This window comes from Candoia aspera, chromosome 9 (assembly GCF_035149785.1).
Source record: "Candoia aspera isolate rCanAsp1 chromosome 9, rCanAsp1.hap2, whole genome shotgun sequence".
NCBI classification, from domain to species: Eukaryota; Metazoa; Chordata; class Lepidosauria; order Squamata; family Boidae; genus Candoia; species Candoia aspera.
The window spans coordinates 11,965,993-11,991,152 of NC_086161.1; the positions used below are offsets into that span (position 1 = coordinate 11,965,993).

The following is a 25,160-nucleotide window of genomic DNA, read 5'->3' on the forward strand; positions in this document are numbered from 1 at the left end:
CTGGCTTCTGTGCCTAAAGAAAGACTAGACCTAGATCTTCCAGCTCTAGTCTAGTACCTTAACCGCTACACCATGCTGGCTCTCCATCAAAGTTTATCAAACCCTACTCCAAATAACTCTGATTTATGAAAACCCTTATGAAGGGATTGTGAAAAGGCCATAGCTTAGGATAGAGCATGTGACCAATTAAATCCTAGCAAATAGGCTGGAAAAGAGCTTTCTTTGAAAACTCCAAATAGCAGTGACAGTCATCATAGAACGGGCTTTCCCAACGTGGTAACATCTGGATGTGCTGGGGTTGGCTGTGAATTCTGTGGGTTATAAGCTGAGAAAGAAGGTGCAGATGGAACAAATGGCTCAACCGTCTGCCATGAGTGTAAATATTTCTGGTACAGTAGTTATGGAAAGGAGAGCTGAAGCCCTGTTGCCTCTTCACAAGAAATTCTGCCAAGTCCTCAATCTCATCACCAGGCTGGAAAACGTCATCCAATCATCTTCTAGGAGAACTTTCCATATGTATAAATAAAAGCCTGGGAGCATCTCAAGATGCACCTAGGGATGACCTTAAGTATATCCCATAAAAGTTACAAACTTAGCTCCTGAACAGCCTTATTGCACAAAGTATTCTTCTACTTGACATGCCATTTTAGTTCCATGAAGTTCCAGGGATTATTTCTAAGAATATAAATCCACATTTTGATTTTTCCCAACTTCTATTTATCATGATGGCTCATAATAGGATATGTATGTTTTTTTATTCCCTTTCAAAAGAAACACTCCATACACCCAGCATTGGTTTCATTTGCACCAAGAATTCTTTCAAAGAGGGCTTACTAGCAACATAACATTTTGAATTTGAAAACCCAAGAAACTGCTTTGTAGTGTTATGTTGGTTATCGTCTAGTCAAGTACTGTCTGCTCTGGTTCTCAGAGCTTCTCCAGTATCTTTGGTTGTCACCATTTGCTACATGATCAATTCCTCTTCGGCGGATAAGGAACTTGTAGGTTTTTTGCCTTAAAAACATGTGATTTGAGCTAAGGTCCTACCACAAACATTTATTATAAGCTTGGTAGTTTATTTTTGGAGACCTTCACAGCTCAAAATATAGCTTTCTGTATCTAGTTCCTATTTACTCTGAGGATACTCTGACAAATCATGCCTGAGAATGTCGTCTTGTTCATAAATGTGTTGCTTACAAATATGGCTACTGAGGCATGTAATCTGAGGAACAGCTCTTTTTTTAATTCATATCATAGTTTCCAGGATTGCAATTGTTTAATTTGAATGATCTGATAAAAATACACTTACTTGTCCCTATTTATATTCCTAAAGAGGAGATCTATTGGATATTAAGCACTATCATTGCTATAAAGAAAAAGAATACCTGGGCTCTTTTCTCTAAGAATTTAACCTCTCCCATACTAGAATATGCAAAGGATGATCATTATTTGAGTGCAAATAGGTCAAGCCTGGAATGAGTATAATGCGATTTGCAGCTGGACATACTAAAGTTATATATTTGAGAAAAGTCATTGCAATGCTATTTGCAGGTGGTTTGGCAGCATCCCCTTTCCTTCACACAGAAGTAAGTTCTACCAAGTTCAGTGGGACTTACTTCCAGGGAAGTGGATAAAGATATCAAATTTATATTAGCAGGCCTGATATTTCTTTAAACAGCAGACTCCTTGTGCCATCACATGGGAAACACTGTTTGAAACTCAGTGGAATGTTTCCAATGCAGTTTATGAGCTAAAGTGCATTATCTCATTTAAAATAGGTGTTTGGGTTGGGGTCAAAATCCCTCTCTCTTTCTGTTCTGTTTTGGAGAAGAGAGAACTTAGCTGACCCTTTACCTTCAGAGATGTGAGGCCTACAGTTCTCAGAATCCCCAACAAACATAACTATGTATGTATGCATTTTGCTAGAGAGAAAAACACAAGACAAATGTCTGGTCATGCTCCATATGGACAGTATATTTTTAGCTTAATGTAGAACCTCGTAGAATCTGCAAAAAACCCATTTCCAAAATATATGTATTTCAACAGCAGTTGGTGTACATGCTCATATTCTGTGCTCATTTGATACTAGCTTTTTTGAAGCTTTCAGGTTTTGGTTTCTGGAGAGGACGTGTGTATATATGCACAAATACCTGTTTAAAAGTTAGATAAGAAACTATATACTGTCATGGGAAAAAAAGTATTACATGGGATCAAGCTGCAACATTCCCAACCCTTTCATTTACTCTTAACTTCTTTTCCAACACTTGACAAGTTCCTACAACATCAAGTGTATAAAGCTTGGCACAAGCATAACTTTAAAAAAAAGTCTGATTGAACTTGCTAAGTAGTTCCTCAATTACCCTTTACTAAGAAGAAACATAAAAATGTAAGTTCACAGAAAACAAATAGACTTTTCTTATGTCTTCCATTCCCTAGAAAGAGAGGGGGGGGGGAGAGAGAGAGAGAGAGAAACACTTGGAAAGACTAACATCCTTTTTAGGCATGAGTAATCTGCTGTCAAGAAAACCAAATGGAGATTTACAACAATGTCAATATGTTACTAGAAGATAAGCCTCTCAGTTCAGAAAGTATCCAATAGAATTATCTCAATTTGAGTCAAAAGCCAAGCCAACAAATATTATGATGATCCAAGTCTATGTTCCAACCACAGATACAGAGGAAACAGAACTTCAACAGTTCTATGGGGCTTCCAACACCTTGTTGATACAACATCCAAAAAATGTCAAAATAAGTATAAGAAACTGGAATGTTAAAGCTGAAAATAAATTAGCATCTAGTATAATAGGAAAATATGGCCTCGTTATACAGAATGAAGGAGGAGAGAAAGTTCTGCCAAGAAAACACAATGTTTATAACAAATACCTTATTTCAACAACCTAAAAGACATCACTAGATGGACCATCACCAAAATCAAATTGACTGTATATTCTGCAAAGAAAGATGGAGATGCTCTATTCTGTCAGCAAAGCCAAGCATGAGTGCTGGCTGCAGCTCAAATCACAAGCTCCTTCTTGCAAAATTACAAATTAAACTAAAGAAAACAAATCAAATAATCAAACCAACAAGGTATGTCTTCAGTAATATTTCATAGGATTATGCAATGATGGTAAAACATAGAATTAATGGATTAGAATGGAGAGTGTGCCTGAACAACTCTGAACTGAAATTTGTGACATCATTAAAGACAAGGCAAACAAAGATATCCAAAATTAAAATAAGCAAAAGAATGCAAAATACTCCTGATAGGTTGAAAATAGCTGGAAAAACACAGGAAAGAAGGGCCGCACAGGGAGAGAAAAATGTGCCCAATTAAATCCTGAGTTCTAGAGAAGATCAAGAAGAGACAAGGAATTGTACTAAATAATCAGTGCAGAGAAATCAAGGATAATAACAGAAAAGGGAGGTCAAGAAATTTATTTAAGAAAATTTACAAAAATCATGGGAAACTTAAATGCAAAGATGGGCATAAAAATAGACAAAGAAGGCAAAGGTCTGTCAGAAAAAGAAAATATAAAGAAGAGATGGCTCAAATATACAAATGTACAAAAAGGTCTCCATTTATGAAGATGTAGTCATTAAACTATACCCAGACGCTGGGGGAAGTAAAGTTAAATGGGCCCTTGAAAATGCTGCTAACAACAAAGCTGCAAGAGTTGCTGAGATACCAGCACGACTCTTTAAAACCTTGCATGATGATGGAGTGAAAGTGCTACTGGCAGTTTGTAAGCAAGTATGAAATACACAGCACCAGGCCAAGGGATTGGAAAAGGTAAATTTATTTATTTATTTATTAATCAAATTTATCACTGCCCATCTCCCAAAAGGGACTCTGGGCAGTTACAATAAAAGATAGATAAAAATATAAAACTATAAAACCCTATAATACAGATACAATAAATATTATAAAAACCTTGATGGTTAAAAGTTCTTTATGATTTGCAGGCAGAGCTGGGTCCTTCTAAGGAACTAACCATCCCCAGAAATGGCTACTCTCCCTCCCGCCCCAGGCATAATTACAAAACCAGGTCTTTAGCTGTTTCCTAAAGTCCAGGAGGGAGGGAGCTAATCTCACTTCCAGGGGAAGGATATTCCAAAGGGTGGGTGCTATTGCAGAGAAGGCCCGCCTCCTGGACCCCGCCAGATGGAATTCTCTTGCAGACGGGGTCTGTAGCATGCCCTCTCTACATGACTGGGTGGGACGGGCTGATGTGATGGGGAGGAGATGGTCCCTTAGGTAACCTGGACCCGTGCCATGCAGGGCTTTAAAGGTGATAGCCAACACCTTGAATTGGACCTGGAAGCATACTGGCAACCAATGCAGCTCGCGGAGCAAAGAAGTGACATGTGTTGATCTTGGGAGACCCAAGATCGCCCGCACAGCTGCGTTTTGCACCAGCTGTAGCTTCCGGATACTCTTCAAGGATAGCCCCATGTAGAGCACATTGCAGTAGTCTATATGGGAGATAACCAGGGCATGAGTGACCGTTCGAAGGGACTCTCACTCCAGGAAAGGGCGTAACTGATGCACAACACGAAGTTGCACAAAGGCCCTCCTAGTCACGGCTGCCACCTGCTCTTCGAGCAGGAGCCGTGAGTCCAGAAGGACCCCCAAGTTACACACTGGGTCTGTCTGGGGCAGTGCAACCCCATTCAGAACTAAAGATGACAATTTCCCAGAAATCGAGGAGCCATTAATCCACAGCCACTCCATCTTCCCCAGGTTCAGCCACAATCTGTTGTCCCCCATCCAGGCCCCCACAGCCCCCAGGCATTTGAAAAGGGTGGCCACAGCATCACTTACTTCACCCAGGATGGAGATGTATAATTGGGTATCATCTGCATATTGATGATACCTCACCCCGTAGTGACAGATGATCTCGCCCAGTGGGTTCATGTAGATGTTAAAAAGGAGCGGAGAGAGTACCAAACCCTGCGGCACCCCACAAAGGAGGGGCCGCGGGCTGGATCTCTCGTTCCCTATCAACACTGACTGGGACTGACCCTGGAGGAAGGAGGTGAACCAGCGCAGAACTATGCCACCCACCCCCAACTCCCTAAGTCGGTCCAGAAGGATACCATGGTCGATGGTATCGAAAGCTGCTGAGAGGTCAAGAAGAGCAAGATGGATGCACTGCCTCCATCTCGCTCCCGCCAGAGGTCATCCATAAGTGCAACCAATGCCGTTTCCGTCCCATAACCGGGCCTGAAACCTGACTGAAAGGGGTCTAGATAATCCGTTTCATCCAGAATCCAATATATGTTCTATTACCAGAAGAGAATGCTCTACCCATCAAACAACCCGCTTATCTCACTTGTTATAAGATAACAATTCAGATTTTGCATCCAGATTCAACAATGCGTGGAACAAGAGCTGTACAGGCTGTATTAGGAAGAGACAGAGCCACCTGAAATCACATTGCTAACATCTGGAGGATAATGGGGGGAAAAAAATCTGTTTTTTGCTTTATTGATTATAGAAAGGGTTTTGATTGTGTAGACCACACAACTTGCGGATAGCCCTTAAAAGCATGGATGTACTGGGCTACCTCAGCATGCTAAAGAATTTATATGAGGACCAAGAAAAAACAGAACAGAATATGGAGCAACTAAATGGTTCAAAATTGGGAAAGGAGTGGACCAGGATTAATTGGAATGAAAATTGCTCGGAGAAACATTAATAGCCTCAGCTAAGCTGATACCACTTTGATGGCTGGAAGTCAGAAAGACTTAAAGAATCTATTGTTAAAGGTGAAAGAGTGCAAAAGCTGGTCATTATAAATACTGAAATTTCAAAAAAATAGTGGAAATATAATATATTAATATTATAATATTAATAACATTAAGTTTTAAAATGTCAACTGGCAAGGCCAACTCAATGCAAACAGGCAGAGAAGAAGCTGAAGTAATAACAGGCTTTATTTTCCAGGACTGAAAAATCGACAGGGATGGTGACCATCATTTTAAAATAAAGAAAAGTCAGTCTGCTACTTGGGAAAATGGCTCTGACAAACCTGGGCGAAATATTAAAGTGCAGAGATGTCATACTGACAACAAAGGTACATATTGTCAAGGCTATGCATTGTCCAGTTAGAACATGTGGTTGTGAAAGCTGGAGCATCAGAACAGCTGAGTGAGGAAAAAATGGTGCCTTCAAATTGTGATCCTGGAAGAAATTGCTGATAATACATTGGACTGTAGGAAGATCCAACCTCAGTAAAGGAAAACCAGAGTGCTCATGGAAGTACTAATGATGAGGCTAAAGCCTAAATACAGCCAGTTTGGCGTAGTGGTTCAGGCATCAGACTAGAAACTGGGAGACTGTGAGTTCTAGTCCCACCTTAGGCACAAAGCCAGCTGGGTGACCTTGGGCCAGTCCTTCTCTCTCAGCCCTAGAAAGGAGGCAATGGTAAACCACTTCTGAAAAACCTTGCCAAGAAGACAGCAGGGACTGGTCCAGGCAGTCTCTGAGAATCAGACACGATTGAACAGATTTTAAATAAAAAACCTAAATATTTTGGACCCATAATGTGAAGGCATGAGTCATTGGAGATGACCCTGATGTGTGGAAAAATGGAAGGCAATTGAAAAAAAGCCAATAGAAGACAAGGTGGCCAGATATTACTACTGATTACACAGTTGTAGGAACCCAAAAAAGAGCTACTCACAGACAATCCTGTTGCCCATCAGATCACAGAGAGTCAGAGGCTACTGAACAAGTGAACAATATCAAACAACAGTAAAATAACTATTTGCCCTTTTTCTCTTAATAATCCATTTAAACAATACTATTTATAAATACCAGTTCCAAACCAAAAATCTCTGCTGTATATTCAGAACCAAATTCTCTCTCATCCTTTGCAATGGACTGGAACACAGATAGCCCAACCCCAGGGCTAGCTGTTTTCACCCTTTGTCCAAGAAGCAAGTGGTGTTTTTTTCTCCAATTTACTGTGCCATTTCAATAGCATTGACAAACAAACAGCTGTGGGGGGAATCAAATATCAGCTGCACAGTGAATGCCTCATTCCAAGCCTAAACCATCCAAGTTAGTTGTCTGCTGATTTTACCTGCTTTTTTGCCCACTCCACAAAACAATTGACGTGCAGAAGCAAAAGATCTGTTATTTTAATTCTTTGCAAAAAAAAAAAAAAAAAGCATGGTTACAAGCACCCCATTTCCCCAAAGGCTGAGAATTCAAGGGTTACAACTGCTTTTTCTTTGGAAGGACCTATTGGCATGCTTAGGTTTATTTACAAATATAGAGGCTGAGCATAGCTGGAGGCCTAGCTCAAACACTAAAGCAGACAGTCTTCCCCTCCAGACTATTCCAAGAATGAATGGAGTACTGTGAGCGGAAGAGATCCATGCCCTGGAGATAAGTTTAAAAGACGGAAATTTTGAACAAGCACTTGTAGGATTGCGCTGCCCGTCGATGGATCAACCTCTTTTGTGAAAGCCATCTACTATCTATAACTAGACTATGATTTCTGTCTGTCAGTAGAATAATATTTCAAAGATGCCAGGTGCAGTTTTTCAAGCCAGCTGAGTGGAGGGATCCCTAAATGTTGAGTTAAAATCCATCTTCCTCTGCGCTGCAGTGCAAAGGCTATGATATTCAAACACAGAGTTTCTGTTGGGAGAACAGGGTGTAGTGTGAGATTGGAAAAGTTTGGTTCCTGTTTAGATTTTACTGAACTATCTAAAGCATTTAATTGTTGATCTTGAAAAAGAAAGGAAGAAAGCAAGCAACATGTACACACAGAGAGCCTATTGTGTTTTCAAATATTCTCTAGAAATGGACTTAATATTCCTTTACTGCTTTATTGTAGTTTCCCTTATGATCAAAATTAGCAAGAAACTTGCATAAAGGAGAACAATAATTGCTCAACGAGCATCTCGTTTGTAATTTATTGGTTTCTATTATTGCAAGTCGCCATGGCAACGCCTCGCATCCAGGGCGATGAGAGAGATGTTAGATATGAACTGACGAAGCTCTGAGTCCCAGCAAATGCAGATGCACATTTTTATCAGTAATTTTCATGAAAATAATATGTGAGGAGTTAATGAGATGGAAAGCTGTCCTGTGGCTATTGTGATTTTTTTTTTTAAATGTTGATCTAATTAGAATGCATCGGTCAGGAAAAGTAATGAGGATTTAGCGCTTCACAAAGATGCGAGGATCGTATCAGAAAATTAACACAAGTCTTTGGAAAATAATCAGCCCCTTGGAGAGGCACAGAATGGCTCTCCTTCCCCTTCCCTGACATTTGGAGAAGGAATTTGTCTTCTGCTGAGGGAATGACTAACTGCACTTTCTTTCTCTCGTGCGGCTGCTTGGATGGCACATGGCGCAAACTGTTGGGGGATGGGCATAAGCTTTGGGTAAAATTAGTTTGATGTTGTTGGCTTCTGCCGAGGTGATGTGCTGGAAGGCTGGTGGGAGACATCACGTTCCACGTAACTCAAGAACTAAGACTGGAGCATATTTTTGGCATGACATTTGAAGAATGCAGGCCCAGCCAGAGCAACCCAGTAATTCAGGACAAAAAAATTAGGGGTTTGAAGCAGGATTCATGCGATTTAATCCAGTGCAGACAACCATTTTATATCTATGTGTGTTCCGCTATGGGGAAATTGCATCCCTCATCAACATAGTAGGCTAGGTGATATTTTGGGCCACTTCCAACCACGTTTTTTCTGTCAGCTTTCACACTGAGCAGCTGCAGAGAGCAAGGCAATGAAATACATTGTCACTAGACAAGACAGGATTTAGAGCACTTTTTTTTCATTTCTTCAGGTTCTGGTTTGTTTTACTATTTTTGTTTCTAAGATGCATTTCTAGATGTACGAAGCCCATCCAAGGTTTAATACAGAAGTTTTTCTTTGTGGTTTGGTATTCTCCAGTGAGAATTGGCAGGAAGTGTGCTGTGATTTGCCAAAGAAATTCAACATTGTAATCTTGTGGGGAGGCGGGAGGCAGATGTTGCTAATCCTTTTGTTTACATTTATTTATTTCATTTGTACCCCACTGTTCTGTTCAGGCATGGACTCTGTTCAGCAAAAACAGAATATAAAAGTTTAAAACGCAAATTAAAGTTAACCATCATTGAACAGGAAAAGGCTAAGGGAAAGAGATGCATCTTTTGTTTCTCTCAGAGTAAATTACAAAATGTAGCTCCTGGGGAAGTGTAGAGAAGGTCCTCTCCCCCATGACAAAATGATGGTGGGGGTATACCTTCAGAAGGACCTCTCCTGCTTATCTCTTTCGGGGGGGGGATGCCTCTGAGTCAATGATGGCTCCTGGCAACTGCCTGGACTAGTCTCTGCAGTTTTCTTGGCAAGGTTTTTCTAAAGTGCTTTGCCACTGCCTTCTTCTTCCTAAGTCTGGGAGAGAGTGACTGGCCCAAGGTCACCTAGCTGGCTTTGTGGGAGAACTTACTAGAACTTACGGTTTCCCAGTTTCTAGCCTGGTGCCTTAACCACTACCCTAAACTGGTTCTCCTTTCCTGCATATTGTAGGGGGAGGTTTTAAGGGAGGTTTTAATGGGAGAGGTTTGGAAGCCCTGAGTTACCCACCTCAAATTTAATCAGTCCATTGGCTGTCTGATCCTGTTACCTTATCCTTTTTACCCATGGAAGGCAGGAATTGAATCAGAAACATTCCGTCTGCACAATATGCACTCTGCCCTTTTCCTGTAGAACTCATCCGTCTGCATAGGTGATCACGTTGACCGGGTGACAGACAGGAAGCTCCCACAGATGAAGAAAAACTTTGGCTTTTCCAACTCAGTATTTACTACACTGACTAGCAACAGATTTTTAAGAATGAAGGTCAGGAGTCTCCTCCAACCCTACTTGGAGACACCTTGGATTAAAGCGGGGAGTTTTCCATGCACACCACAAGATCTGCCACAGGACTATGCTAGGCGGCCGTTTGACTCACTTCCACTCCAGAAATCTGATGCATGTGAGCCCTGCCTCCCCACCTCCTCCCCAAAGTCCCCATTTCTACACCTCCTGGAGAATGAATCAGTCTTCTGAATTCTATAGGACAGATGGCCATGGATCCAAATGTCTTCCTCCCAATCCCAACTTTGTAGCATGGGCTGGCATTCCATCATTGTAATGTAAGACAGGGAAAACTTGTTGAGTGCTATTTCCTCATGCTGCAGAATCCCTGCGCATGTTGGGAGAGTCCAGAAACATTGATCTTTCTGGAATGTCAGGCTGACACATTGCTGTCGGAGTGCATTCGTTCATCCTTGACTTTCAGGCTGAGATCATGAATATGGGTCAGAGTAGGGGACAGAGAGCGGGAGAGAGTTCATAGCAGTCCTTGGCAATGCCTTTGGGCTATGATGGGATGCAGAGGAATTACCTGTGTTCTCCAGACTTCATTGCAAAGAGGCGGAGGGTGGCTTATTTTCCCTAAGTAGAGATACTGGGATTTAAACAAACTTGCCAGCATTTTCTTTCTCGTTTTCCTGGCAGAGCTCCTCTGCTTTTAAGAGGTACAAGAAAAGAAAGGCAGAAGGACATTTTCCTGAATGGTTAATCTACCCTACTGAATCAAAATTTCCCATACTGTCTGCGGTATAATTTTCAAATGTGCAAGAGCCCTACCCAAGCAAAAAGCTGGAAGATCTTAACAGATCACATTCAGTTCAGCTAGATCAGAGCTTTGATTTTCATCCAAAATATGACTCAAGTCATTTCTTTTCTATCTACACACGCAAATCATTTTCCTGCATTTATCCTGCAAGCATAGGGTGTTGATCTTTCTATTTGTCAGTGGGCAATGCAAAAACACTTATATACATCAAACAATCTTTGTTCTTGGTGGGACTTCTCTGCCTATCCAACTCTTCCATATTTTTTTCCCCTTAGCCCGCTCCAAGGGACACCACCTAAAATTAATCTTCATCTGTACTATATACTACTGTCATGATTTCTGCTCCCTTCCTCTGCCTTACAAGAGGCTTAGGTTTTTCCATTAATCCTGGAGGGAGATCAAGGGAACTATAATCAACAGAATTATACAAAGCATAATGATGGCACCAGGCAGCAAAGAGGGCCTTTTGCTTTGGCTGTGCATATCTGGATAACTTATTCCACAAACCACAGTTTAGGAAACCAGCTGTAGCACAATATATGAGCCTGGCCAAAAGTGGCTTATTGTTTTTCACTGTGCTATCAATTATCATGGGAGGAATCCAAGCATTTTAGCAGAGTTAGAAATCTCAAGACTTTTATGGAAATGTGGACAATAATCCTAGGGCTGCAAAGAGCATTCTATAAATATTTTGTATTTATATTTGGAACTGACTTGCGATAGCTTCATATTTCCATAATATTTTATGCTCTCATTCCAACTGAGATAGACTTGGTAGGGCTTTTAAAACAATATTAGTTTTCATTGTAGTATAAATAGGCATTTTGTCTAAAGCTCAGGGCTGGATTAAGCGTGATGTCGAAGGCGCTGTAACCATAGCCTGGCGTAATGCTATGAGGAACCTGCCTGCATGGTCTCAGCTAATACAGGGGCTTAATTGGAGCCCCATGCATGGCGCAATGCTATATGTACTATTCACACACCGGTGCTTTTATCATTACTCTACAGCAGGGGACCTTATGCTGGCTGTATCTCTTTCTTACAGCCAGATTTCTTCCTGCTCTAAAAATAAACAAGCGAAAAGTATCCAAATTCTGCACAAGGCATAGGTGAGGAATTTGACCTTTGTAAATTCCATTGTAAGCTGATCTGAGTAACATCTGAATTGGAACTTCTCTGTCTGTTGGAGATTGCCCTTCACCAATTCTCGTGGTGCATTTCTCAAATTCTCAAACAGATCCACCTTCATTTAAAAAACACTTTCCGGTAAGAGATGTTTGGAAGTACATACTCACAAACACACGTTTCATTTTCAAAGAAATCTGCTATAGTCAATATGGGAATGGGATGGATTTTACACAGTCCCAAGAAATCCCAAATCCATGCTCTCAAATTCTGTGTGCAGAATCAACCACGTAGCACTTGTTCAATACAAATACTAATTGGCTTATTTTGCAGAATGCCTTTAAATTTTCGGGGCTGTTTCTGAATTTCCTGGGCTATTTCATGTATTCAGGCATGTTCGCCCCATCCTATTTTGCCCTTAACTTCTATGCTCAGGCAGGAATTCTTTTATACATGCTGTTGCAATGTGCAGAGCAGTGATGGGCAAGCTTTGGGTAACCAGAGGCACATTTATTAATTTGGGGGATAGGTGAGTGCCACAGTGGTAAGGATGATACTACAAAGTGGGCATGGCTGTGTCCATAAGCAGTAGAAACCACTATGACATCAAAATAATGCTTCATGCATCATGATGTCATTGTGCAAATATGCAAATTACTTACAATTTGCAGCAAACAGTGCAAGTGTGCAGTTTGTGACATTTGCATGATGACATCACAAAGCACACAATGTCACTTTCCCCCTCCTATCGTTGCAGACAGCTATGACTGGATTCCACATATGTAAGTCCCACACATAATGTTCAGGTTTTTTGGGGGAGGGGGTGTTTCTTTTTTAAAAAATGATTACCAGTTTATGTATTGGTTACACCACCTTTTTCATGTGTTTCCTGTCTCAACATGTTCAACAATTGTCAAAATAACTTCCAGGGGCTCCTTGGAACAATATGTTATCCACCCTAGTGTGGAGAATATAAAGCAGAAATGTGTGTGGCATTCCAACTTCTGACTATTATGTGTTCATTTGAAACCTTGAATAGAGTTTCCATTTCAACCAGTTCCATGCCTTCTATTCCAGTTTTCAAATGAAAGTGGGAAAGCTGAGAAAGAAACCCTACTGTAATCAGAAGTTTCATCAATGTATTGTATTCATATTAAAAGTATTATCATCAGATTTACATCCCTGAGCTTCCTCCAGGAACTCAAGAAGGCACGCACTGCGGTCTCTGTTCCAATGTTATGTCCACAACAACAATGATGTGCAATGACTCACAGAGAGAGTGATTGTTCCTGAGTCTCCCAAAAGAACGTGTGTGATAGAACTTGGTTCTACCTGTCATTAATGAAACACCCTACTAGCTCTCTAGTTCATCTAATAATCTTGCATCTTACAATATTGCAACAAATTATTTCCTAAGATGCTTCTAACTTTCTTATTGTATGATGCTATGCACAATAGTTTCTGAGCTGTTGGAAGCCTACAGTATGGATCATGTACAAAGTATGCTCTATCTGTGAAGACTCTCAAAGCAAATGTACATAATAGGGGTGGGGGAGAGCTGGCTGAAATTGCCTTAAGAACTCACCTGAGTTTATGCATTGTATGTCCATATTAGTAGCCACTCTTCATTAACTTTCTAATAGCAACATGTGGCAATTTAGCTTCTTAGCTGACTTTGGCTTGATTTTTCTCAGCTTCTGTCATTTAAAATCCCAGTACTGATGAGGTCACTGGGCATTTGATCATTAAAGTTAGGAAATGTTAATTATTCCCTATCAAAACTGCATGACCTTTTAGAGTTATTCCCAGTCATGGGTATTGAACAAGTGCTTGGAATAATGAGAAACACAGACACTCCTGAGGGATGAGCAGCTCCAAATTTAAGTGCTGTTATATTTTACTCTGCAACTATTACTGTATTACTACTTCTCTTCTTCTTTCTCTTGTTTCCAGAATGTGTTAGCTTTGGTCATCTGTTGCAGTCATATGGCAATTAAAAGTAGGAATTATTAATAATTATCATGGCGTATATAAATGTAGTGGAGGAGAAGAGTCGGTGGGCCTCATGAAAGGGTTCAACATGTGGCTGGAGAGATTTAAAATATTTGAAGGGCTGTCACAGAGAAGATGGTGTGGATTTATTCTCTATAGTGCTGGAGGGTAGGATGAGAAGCAAAGGGTGAAAGCTTTACAAAGAGAGATCCAAACTCAAAATAAGGAGGAAATTCCTGACCATGCATGCTCTTAAACAGTGGAACCCCTGCCTGCCAGAGTCATGGGTACTGCATCACTGGTGGTTTTCAAACAAAGTTTGGACAGCCAGTTGTCTGGGCTGGTCTGAGGATTCCTGCTGTGGGCATGGGATTGGAATAGAAGATCTTCACAATTGCTTCCAGCCTCATGATTCTATGATTCCCCAAGGTTGCTGTTGTGATTAGCGGAGGTATGGAAGAGTTTATGTCTTTCTTTTTCTTCTGGGTAACTAGTAGCATGCCTCTTTTTGATATATTTTTGCAAGGCAATCTGTGTGGACTGTTAATTCTTTAAGTGTTTCAAGAGGGAGGTTACATCCTTACGCATCTGCTTTCTTGTTTGCTGTAAATGTTGACTAAAGTAAAGTTGAGTGGACTATAGTCCAGGAAACAAATTTGTTACAGCATAATCAATTTGCTTCTCCTTAAGAGGTGACATGACTCTTTGCTGTCCTCTTGTTATTGTTCAGTTCATGCATTTATTCTCCAGATAGATATAGAGATGTGATGCCATGAAGTCACTGGCAGTGTGCCAGCTCTCAGTCTCTCTACCACCACATTGGGTTGCGGATCCAATAACTGCAGCTAATTTTACATTATTGACTAGCCAAAAATCCTGAACTGAAATAGGTGACTTGGAGGGCGAAACTGAACAGTAGCCTTAATCTGGATTAAATGTTATGTGACATGTTTAATAAATGAATATGTGCATGTCTGTGTGTCTATATGTGTATGTGTGTAATATTATACACTTCTCAGTATTGATCTTTTTAATAGTTATATGACAATTATATTGTATATTGTTTTTATTAAATATTGAAGCACAAATTTGGGCTCGTTTAAGGGAAAGAAAATGGTGGTGGTTGTTCTTGTTCAGACCTTTATTCTGCGAATCTTATAAATAACCTTAAATTCCATATCTGGTCGTTTTTTAGTTTATTATTACATGGTTACGGTGGAACTGAGATGAAGATATCAGAAATTGTGAGCAGAATGTTTTAATCTGCCTAAAGATTAGTTGGCGTAGATATATAGTTATATGTTTTAGGGAGAAACTTCTTTTAAAAGGGTTGATAAATATGTTGAGTTTTAACTTTCTCGTTGCCCAACTGCATTTTTCTTGCATTGATTTATTAAGTTCCATTGGTTTTATGGGATGAAATAATGGGCAAATGTCCTTTTCAGAAGCTTTTCCAGGTTATGACACTGATCCTAGAGTACGCTGGCCTTGCACTAAGGTCTGGTGGGGAAAGTATGCCATTAACTCACAGAGATGCTCTAGGTTTGAATCTCCTCCATGCACACCCAGTCTTAGCTGACATTAATTCACTGGTGCCTTGTTTTCACTGAAGATGGTGTGGAATTATTTTGATTAATAACAAATACACTCAGTGTTTTATTTACATATTTGAATTCCACGTCTCTTTGTAAACATCCCAAAGCTAGTCATCCATCTGCGTATCTCATCTGAACGCAGTAATGTTGAGGATGTAGCTTTGCTGCCTCAGTGCACTGGAGACAGGTTGCATGAAGTCATAAATCTACTGCCCTTGGATTTCATTCTAAAGGCAATAAGACTAGGGTTGTCTCAAGTCAGGGCTGGGGGGTGGGGAGGTGATAGAAATCCCTCCCATAACAGTACAAGGGGCTTTGGAAAAGAACTACCTCTCGGAGGAAGTGGAGAAGAGCACTGGAAAGTCAAGTTTTTTTCCACAGCAGCTTGGCATTACACACATGTTTTAAGAAAGAGGAGAGAGTGAGTGTGAAATTTGTCATGGTTCAGAATTAATCCTAGCAGCTTGAAATAGAAGAATCATCATCTGCACTCATGGTGAGCTTGCCCCCCACTGGAAAGTGATGCAGCAGGATAAAAATTCCACTCTGCTGCCAGCATTGTTGAAAGGCAGCTTGCTAATGTTTTTCTCAAGTTGTTAATTACTTAGATTCATGTTACAGAGGAAAAGAGAGAGAGGAACAAGTAATCTTGGGAAAAGAGGGGAATACAAGCTCAATTCTGACTCCAGGAGACTGGGACTCTCTCTTCCCTTCTGCAGTTCTATAAATTGGGCAGTTTTTATTCTGCCACATGTAAAATACTAGGCCAGAAGGAAAGGCATACAGCTATGGAATAAAATATTAAAGTGAAATTCACATTCCCAATTGGAACTATGGATCTGGATGGCCAGATATGCTTTCTTCCCTCTTTCTCTCACTGCCTGGTGTGATTGTAAGGATGGTCCTAGAGGGAGAAAGCAAGATCACTGGATGGTTGGTGAATCCATACAAGGAGAGGGGCTGGTTTCTTCTGCTCACTGTGCAAAACAAGAATGTTCAAGATGTACATTTCTGATCCTTTCCAATAATGAACAGTATATTTCAAGGATTTACTCAGAAGAAATCTTCCAAATAAGTGCATATAAGCCATGGAGGGCTCCATGCACAATTCCTTTTCTTTCATCCAGGGAAAGAGGACTCCAACAGCATGAGGGAGTCTTCCTTTCTTTTTCCACTAATGCAGCCTTCCCCAACCATGGCTTCTTGTATATTGTTGGGCTATATTCAGCATGCCTCCTGCTGAGATAGGATGGAGCTCTTAATACAACAGCATCTGGGCATTAGGGAAGGTTGCAGCAGTGGCAAACTTTGACCCCCCCCCCCCTCCAGATGGTCTGAACCTCAGTGGTCATCAGTCTCATCAGCAAAGCCAATAGTAAGTGATGCTGGAAATTGTGGTACCACAACCTCCTTAGGGTTGAATGAGCCATCCCTCCATTAAGAGAAATGAATCTTTGATTATAACTCAAAGATAATTCATCCCTTGAATGACAAAGATATTGTCTCACATATGTAAATACAGTAACTGTACTAGCTAACCTCTGAATGGTGATCGTTATTGAAAGTGCAGATTATGGGCTTAATATAAGCAATAGACATCTAAGTTATTCCCACAATTTAAAAAGTCTTTGCTTTAGGAAATGCTACAGCAACTTGAAAGCATTCAGGGTTTCAAAGACTTTGCCTTCAGTTTTATATTTGCTTTCCATGAAAACTTGAATAAGCATGACTGACTACTCATTCAGTGAATTTTAAATTCACTCTGAAGATGCATTCACACTGATATCTAAATATGAGTGTTGCTTTTCTCAATAAGGAAACAGCACAAAATAGTATGACACTGAAAGTTTTATTCTGGGATAGCCTTCTTTAACAACAACAAAAAGGCTGCAGAAAATAATTCGTTTTTGCAGTTTTGCGCCAAGAAAAATAACCCAGCCATTTGGAAGTTCTACATGCACAAGCAGCACAGCAACACATTCAAAAGTAGACATTTCTTATCATAAAGATTTGGAAGAATCCTGGATGCATGTTTTGTTTGCAGTTACACTGCTTTACGGTTTGCATTTTAATTCTGCAGACATTTTTAAATGAATAGAATAAAAGCTTGTCATTAAATAAAGTCAAGCAGACAATATAGTATGGGAAAGATGAAAAATAAAGCTGATGGGGAAAAAAACTTACTGAAAATATGAAAGAGTTTGAAATTTTCATACAAAATTCAGAAATGGCAAAGCAAAATTCTTCTACTTGAATTTCATGGGAAAGTCGCAGTGTGAAATTGAGGATTCTGGTCATTCTTTTCCTCTTCTTCTTTCCCCCAGTTCCAGATTGTGTTCTGTTGCCTCTTTTCAACAATCAAATCATGTAAACGGTTTTGATACCTTAGAACTAGACTACTGTAATGATTTGCTACAATGCCATGAGTTTTCATGTGAAACTACTCTATATGAAACAGATTCTCTGAACCTGAAAGATATCAAACTGGATTCACCAAAGCAATAAATATAACAATTCACATTACTATTAAGTTCATTTACAGAAATGAAGAACAGATCAAGATGAAAACTTGGGGATTATGTCCCACAATAAGTTAATATGCTATACTTAACACCGTTCTTTGGATTATTTTTAATAGATTTGTAGAAGTTTCTGATTTGCAACTGCCTAACAATTCTTCTCCAGTTCAACTACTGAACAAGTATTGTTGGAAAAAGACCAGGAGCAGATCTATGTTTTCACATTTGGTTCTGATACAGATAACAAAATCCTGTGTTGAATGTGCATTAATAGACAACCTAGCCTTCACTGTTGATGCATGTTGGGTCACCAGCTATTATATTGCATCTGATCCAGTTGGTGGACTTCAGGCTATTTGTGAAAACAAAACAAACACCAAGCAGATTCCTAAAAGCCTACCCACTGATAATGACCGAAATAAATCAAAAGTCACAATTACAAGTAGGTCTCCTAAGCAGTGAAATGTGGAAAGACCACAATCCTACTTGTGGATGGCAAGCCAAGATGTAATTTCTTGCATATCAGTGAAGTAACAGGGCTCAAATTTTGGGCCTTCAGAGTAGCAAGCCAGGATGGAAATAAAATGTTTTCAGCTCTGTATTAAATTTGTGGCTATTACAAAGAAATAAGAAATTAAGAACCCAGCCAAACAGTCTTTCTGCTGGATTGTTTGCACAGGCATTTGCATTTTCTGGGTGCTGGAAAGTTGTTTATTGTATGTTGATCAACATCCTCAAGAAAGTAATATTAGCTATATGGGTTTACTTAGATAAGACAAATATTTAATGAGCAATGAAAAGTGTTAATTGAATGCTGACCTGTTATCCCCAACAATGACAAGACTGTCTTCTTTAATAATTGAATATTTCTGTTCTGCATCTATTCTGCTTTGGGGCTTTCCCAGTGCCACATACTGATAATGCCACAAGCTCATGGAAAAGAATGTCTCACTATAAATTTAGTTTGCCTTGGCAAAAGGCATGGCTTGCTGGCAAGGCTAGTGACAGCCAAGAGGAGCAGATGGCTTGTACAATGTACTCAACAAGCCTGAAGGCTGAATTACCAGGGCCATATTGTAGGGGCTCAGTTGAAATCCTAGGAATCAGAAGTTTCTAAGAAGTTTAATGGCTGATCATGCATCATAAACCAGCTTTTCAACAAGCATGCAGCGGACCTCATCAAATTCTATTTTTCTATTTTTTCCCATCTGTATTTTATTTTCAAACATTTTTATCCAAATATGCATTGATAACACGGTTGGCCAAACAATGAGCTAAGAACAGTATGCAGCTTTCCAAGAAGTGAAATCTCTCTCTCCCCCTCCTCCTTTCGTTCTTTTATCTGCATGTATTTAATTTCAAAACTTACTATATCCCAAAACACACAATTATTTTGAGCTGAGAATTGCATCACAAAATTGGGGTGGGGACTGTGCAGACTCCAAAGGATAATGGTATCCTGCTCCACATAGGTTTCTGAGTAGGCTGCCTTGGTAGGCCTGGTTGCGGCATTATCAAGTAAAAGTGAGTGGATATTGTCTAAGGACTGGATGAGAATGTTGAGATAAAAGTGCTCAATTATAAGAAGTTATAAAATAAGCACTAGCCGCTTCTTGTGTCTCAGCTCACGATACAAGCCTCAACATCAAAAGGAGATAAGGCAAACACTACAGAAAAAAAGATGGTGGTGATGGTGGTACCCATCTTCATTTTCATTTAAGAAGTCCTTAGAGCTGAAACTTGACCTATCATGAGCAGCATACTAAGTGTTTTTGCACTTCTCTTCCCCATCCTGTTTTTTTCTTCTCTCTCTCTCTAGGATATGTTGCAAAACTCTCCCAACTCCATGACAGCTGTACCTGGCAACCCCCAAGGAATTGTGGTACCTGCCTCAGCTCTGCAGCAGGGGAATATCTCCATGGCAACAGTCAACTCACAAGTTGTGTCAGGTGGGAGGCGTGGAGCATACGTCCGTGACCATGTTAGTTGCGTCTTTTGCATGCTTGGTATTTTTAACCCCCTTCAATAACCAGATTTGAACTATGCATAATTTAGAGAGAACACTGTGGAAATTGGCTAATGGGGTCTTTAAAAACATGCGCACATATCTTCCTGTACCCTCGTCTTCTTAATAAGGCTACGCAGGGCTGGATTTAATCTCCAAAAAGGTGGTTCAGAATGCACAGGAGTGGGAACGTAGCCTTCAGACTGGCATGCAAGGTGCTCCTGTGAGCCCTGAAGCACATTTTAGGGACTGCAAAGTCCCTCTGGTGCATTCCGCACAACCTCTCAGGAATCTTTCCCACATGCACACACATCTTGCTTTTTTATGTTATGCACTAATTGCCCAGGTCATTCAGCACATATGAATCACAGGCTTTTTTTGTTTTTTTTCTTTTAAGAGATTGTGCTGACATTTAAAAGCCTCTCACTTTTAAGATAACTGCCTGCAACAGGCTCTCCAATGGTCATCTATCTTTCACTTAACACAGTATATGGAATTGGCAAGTTTCTTAGAGTTAAGTCCTCATGGGACTGGAGTTCAGTATTGTACTAAACTTTGTGACCAAACAAGCATAACTGGTATCAGAAAGAGATTTCAGAAGAGCGCCTATATTTTTTTTAGTGTGTCCCACCTCAGAATGGTGGTACACATTGATGCCAGTTTTCAGCAAAAGTTGAATTGTTCCAGGGATTTGGACGGGCTGTGTGGAGTCCCAGGATCACAGGTTGCCCACTCTTGCATGAAAGAGGGTGAGCAGTTGGCAAGTACTTGTAATCAATGCACTTAGTGCATAGTGCAATTGGTGCCATAGTAAGACTTCTAATCATAGGGGGAATTAGTAAGCGAATTAGTAAGCTGAACCCACTTGCAAACCTACTTCAGATCTTATTGCTCAGCGTGTGAAGGTCTACCAAAGAACAGATTGCATGCTGGGAATGAGGTTGCATGCATGCATCTCTGCACCCGTTTGTTTTTTAATCTTCATGGAGCTACTATTTTTATAAGAAATGAGTATAAACCGTATTTCAGTAAATGAATCTATCACATTTGTCTGATGAATGCAAGTGTTTGTTCAGCTATCCATCCATCAAGGTGAAATCCTCACCTCACCATGTACAATCATATTCTATTTCCATTCATGAGCAGTTCCTAAACTTGCTGCCAGCAATGATTAAACAAATTTGTTTTTCACTTTCAGTGCCTTCTTTTTGGCAATTTTGAGTTTAAGGAGAAAAAAAAACTGGCTGTTTGTTTATTCATATATTCCACAGGTTGGGCAACATTTCAGCAGCTAAAGGGTGGTGGTGGTGGTGGTGGTGGTGGTGATGATGATGATTTTAAAGGCCCAATGAGAGGTTCAGTGATATAAGGATCTCACTGGAAATGAGGAAGACAGGATTTTCCTATCAGGGGACAATTTTAAAAAAATGTGAAGTGTGATAAGTCTATTCCGGGTTTAACAATTGCTAACTTTAAAAATTGCTGATTAGTTTTTTGTTAACTAATTTCAGGGAGTGGTGCAGGCTGCAAAAAAGGTATTTGAAGGCCATATATGGGAACTATAGAAAGTCCAGATTTAGAGTCAATATTTTCAACTCAGTCCTTATGATGATGAACTTAGGGAGAAAAACACATATTTCAGGCAAAGATGGTAATGTAGGTTCCCTCCAGAGCCAGTTTTTCTCAAAAATATTTTCAAATACATAAGGTTGGTTAAAACTTTTGTTGGCTCATGGGTTTTGACTTTGGGTTTTGTTTTTGGCTGCCACTAGATTTCTACTTAAAATTGTGAAATCCTATCTCTTTGCCAGGTGGAGCCCTTTACCAGCCTGTAACTATGGTAACATCTCAGGGCCAGGTGGTAACCCAAGCAATTCCTCAAGGGGCCATTCAGATCCAGAATGCACAGGTAAGAGGCAAAAGGATGCTCCAAGTCACTGGGTTATTCTGAAGCTTTTGCAGATCTTGAGTGTCTTCCAAGCTTGAAGTGTTCTATCATTAGGAGAAATATATAGATGTACATTTACATGGGGTTAGTGGGGAGTGGGGGGAGATACTGATCTACCCATTCCAGGCAAGGTTATTCCTCTACAGAAGATCATTGTTTGAGGGAGATATGTTTGAATTGCTATTTTTAAATGCAAGATTTTAAAAAATAGTATATAATACGTTGGCTTGCAAAAGGCAGCCTCTAGGTTTGAGAAACAGGAATAGTATGAGTGTGCGTGGGGGTAAAACTATTCTTTGGCTAAAATGGATCCCAGCTGACCATTTCAATTGTCTTTATTACAGTCATTGACCAGCATTTTATACAGTTTATGAGTTCAGGTGCTGACATGTGCTGTTGTTACCATTAGCAGGTAATGCTGCATGTGGAATGGGTGTGACTAAGGCTGGTAACCTACTTCACCTTTTCTGTCTTACTAAGAAAAGGATTATGTAAAAGTTTCAGTTGATCCAAGTCATGATGGGTGACAGAGGTAAATATCTTCTGCTTAGAAGAGAATAAAAGCAATTACATTTGCAGAGGAGTGATGAAGTGAAAGAAGCTATGGATGAGAAAAATGCACATAAAAGAAAGATTTCTGCAAAAATGAGGATGAGAAGAAGATGTGGCTTCTTCTCATCCTCATTTGGGGGGGGAATGATATTTCAAAGAATGTTGTCAAAAAAAGCAGGAATGGTTAAAATAAAAGAGGCAGAGAAAATGCATAGACATTTCAATGGAAACAAAAAATCATTTTGCAAGTGGGCAAAGGGGCTACATGAAGAACCTCCAAGAGAATGACTGGAATAAAAAATAAAATGGATCCTGCCTGTATAAACAGCAAAACAGGGTTTGGCATGAACTGTGCATTTTTCCTATGAGAGCAACCAATGAACTGGAGCAGAGGGGATCCTACACACCACTTAATGGAACTAGGTCTAAACGGCCCTTTATGGGGAACAAGAGAGACTTGTGTGGGTCACGTTATGTAGCTCCACCCAGGAGTGGTGATGGACAGGGACATGAATAGAGTTCTCTGTACCCTAAGGAAAAGATCTCAGATGAGCCCTCCCCCCAGTGATCAGAGCACTCAGCACTAAGCTCTCTACAGTTGACAGCGATTGAGAGAAAGGGAAGAGGAAGGTCCCACCTTTTCTCTGCCATCCCCACTGAGCAGTGTCTCTCCTCACCTCACCAGCCTTCCAAGTATCTCTTTCCCCCTCCTGCTTGACCAGTACACTCAGAAGGAACCTCCTCCCCCTCTCATTCAGAAGACCGCCCCCTTAATCTGTCTGTAAATCTCTCCTGGGTGCTGCAGATATTCAGATGACCACTAGATGGCAGCAAAGAGTCTATTCGCTCTGCATTGGTTTGCTGCCCTTTGGTGGTTATCTACAGTGTTGCATCCCAAACATGATGTGTTTATTCTGTCGCCCCTTGCTCCTTCACCAGCAGGGAAGAGGAGAGCCAGAAGAGCGGGCAGCAGCGACTGCTGGAGAAGCCACCAAGGCCACTGAGGCTTGTGAGTCAAGCTGTGTTGCTGCTGCTGCTGCTGGTAAGGTAACAGCTGACACACGAGCAGCAGCCAAGGAGGTTGTGGTAGGAGAAGTAGCAGCAGCAGCAGAGGAGCTCTTTCCTCACCCCCTCTCTTTTTCTTTCTCTTCTGTTGTTTGATATGGCTCCCACTGGGGCCTGCCACTAGGCATAGCAGCAGAGGGATCCCGAAAATGCTAACCCTTTGTTGCCGTCTACCTGACTATGTGCCACCATGTTGGTGTTGACTCCTAACGACTGCGTAAATAGATTTTCTCCAGAAGGATCTGCCCCCAACCTGGCCCTTCAGATCTTTCAGTGGTGCACCCATTGTTGCTGTACAGGTAGTCTTCACTTAACAACCACAATTGGGACCGGAATTTAGGTTGCTAAGTGAAGCGGTCATTAAATGCATCCAACACAATTTTTACAACATTTTTTGCAGCTGTCATTAAGCAAATCACTGTGGCCTTAAGCAAACCACATGGTTGTTAAGACAATTGTGCGGTTCCCCATTGATTTTGCTTGCCAGAAGCTGGCTGAGAAGGTCAAAAATAGCAATCACCATGACCGTGGGACGCTGTGACAGTCATAAATGTGAGGATCCGTCATATGTCAGTTTTTATCAGCACCACTGTAAGTCCGAACTGTCACTAAACGAATATTCATTAAGCGAGGACTACCTGTAGCTGAGTCCATCTGCCTTGCTGCTGGTTGTCCTCTTCTCTTTCCTTCCACCTTTCCCAGCATTGTAGACTCCTCCAGAGAGCCAGGTCTTTGCCTAATATGCCCAAAGTATGATGAGACTGGTCATTTGTGCCTTGAGTGAGAACTCTGGATTGTTTTGTTCTATGAACCACTTGTTTTTAGGGCTATCAGAGTTCTCAGATGTCTTCTCCAACACCAAATGGCATCTAGCAGTCACCTTTATTTTTACAGTCCAGACATGGTAGCCCAACCTGCACAATCAGCATTCTTGAAGGAATGGGGCAAGAAGGGAGAACATACCAGGGTCTCCAGTGCCACTAGGCCCCTGTTCAGCTGTCTTCATTATATTAACAACACCGATGGTGGGTCAGGGTACAAACCAGGAGTTCAACCCCCCTTATAATGCCACTTTTAATACTTTATAATCAAAGAAATATACAACCTATTTCCAGCCGCATGACATTTAAATCATTCAAACAAAGATTCAGAGAACAGAGGCATGAATAATTAAGATCTTATTCTGGTAGAAAACAGTTTTCCTTGTTAGTTTTCCCCACCGGATTTTTGTATGCAGAAATCTTTACCTGCTTCTTGAAATGTATCCCAGTTATTCTCCCTCCTCTTAACTGTCCTATTTTGTATTAATGAGAAGCAAATCATAACAGCAGTTGCTACACAAAGCTTGAATCATTAAAAAAAAAAAGTGTGCATTGATGTGCCAATGCTTCCTACTGATTCAGCACTATTGGGACTACCTTTGCACCTAGTCAGTCTCCAAGCTCCTTTAAGGTCCCTCTGGCCCTCCCTGTCTCTCTTCCTGGATGAGGGCTTTTTTTCCTCTCCTTTTTTTATAGAAAATGTAATAAAACCCTCGAAAAACATGGTGGTCCACTGTCAGATTCCTAATTCTTAGCTCTCTCTGAGTGGGATTCCAGAAGAAAAACAAAAAACAAAATCTAGGTCTGAGTCCTTCTGAAATGTGTAAATGTGTGGCTGGCTCAGATCTTAGACTGAAATTGATCAGATGTGTTGAATACAAGTAGGCTGGGAATATTGTGGGACT

General features: G+C 40.6%; 1 protein-coding gene across 2 annotated transcripts in view; it reads left to right on the forward strand.

Annotated features, from left to right (window-relative positions):
• Positions 1-25,160, forward strand: part of PKNOX2 (PBX/knotted 1 homeobox 2) — a 275,457-nt gene that overhangs the window by 227,257 nt on the left and 23,040 nt on the right. For both annotated transcript variants that reach the window (XM_063311480.1, XM_063311478.1), the window contains 2 exons: positions 19,684-19,813; positions 21,681-21,778. In XM_063311480.1, the coding sequence (XP_063167550.1) occupies positions 19,684-19,813; positions 21,681-21,778 (228 nt within the window). The remainder of the gene's footprint in view (positions 1-19,683; positions 19,814-21,680; positions 21,779-25,160) is intronic.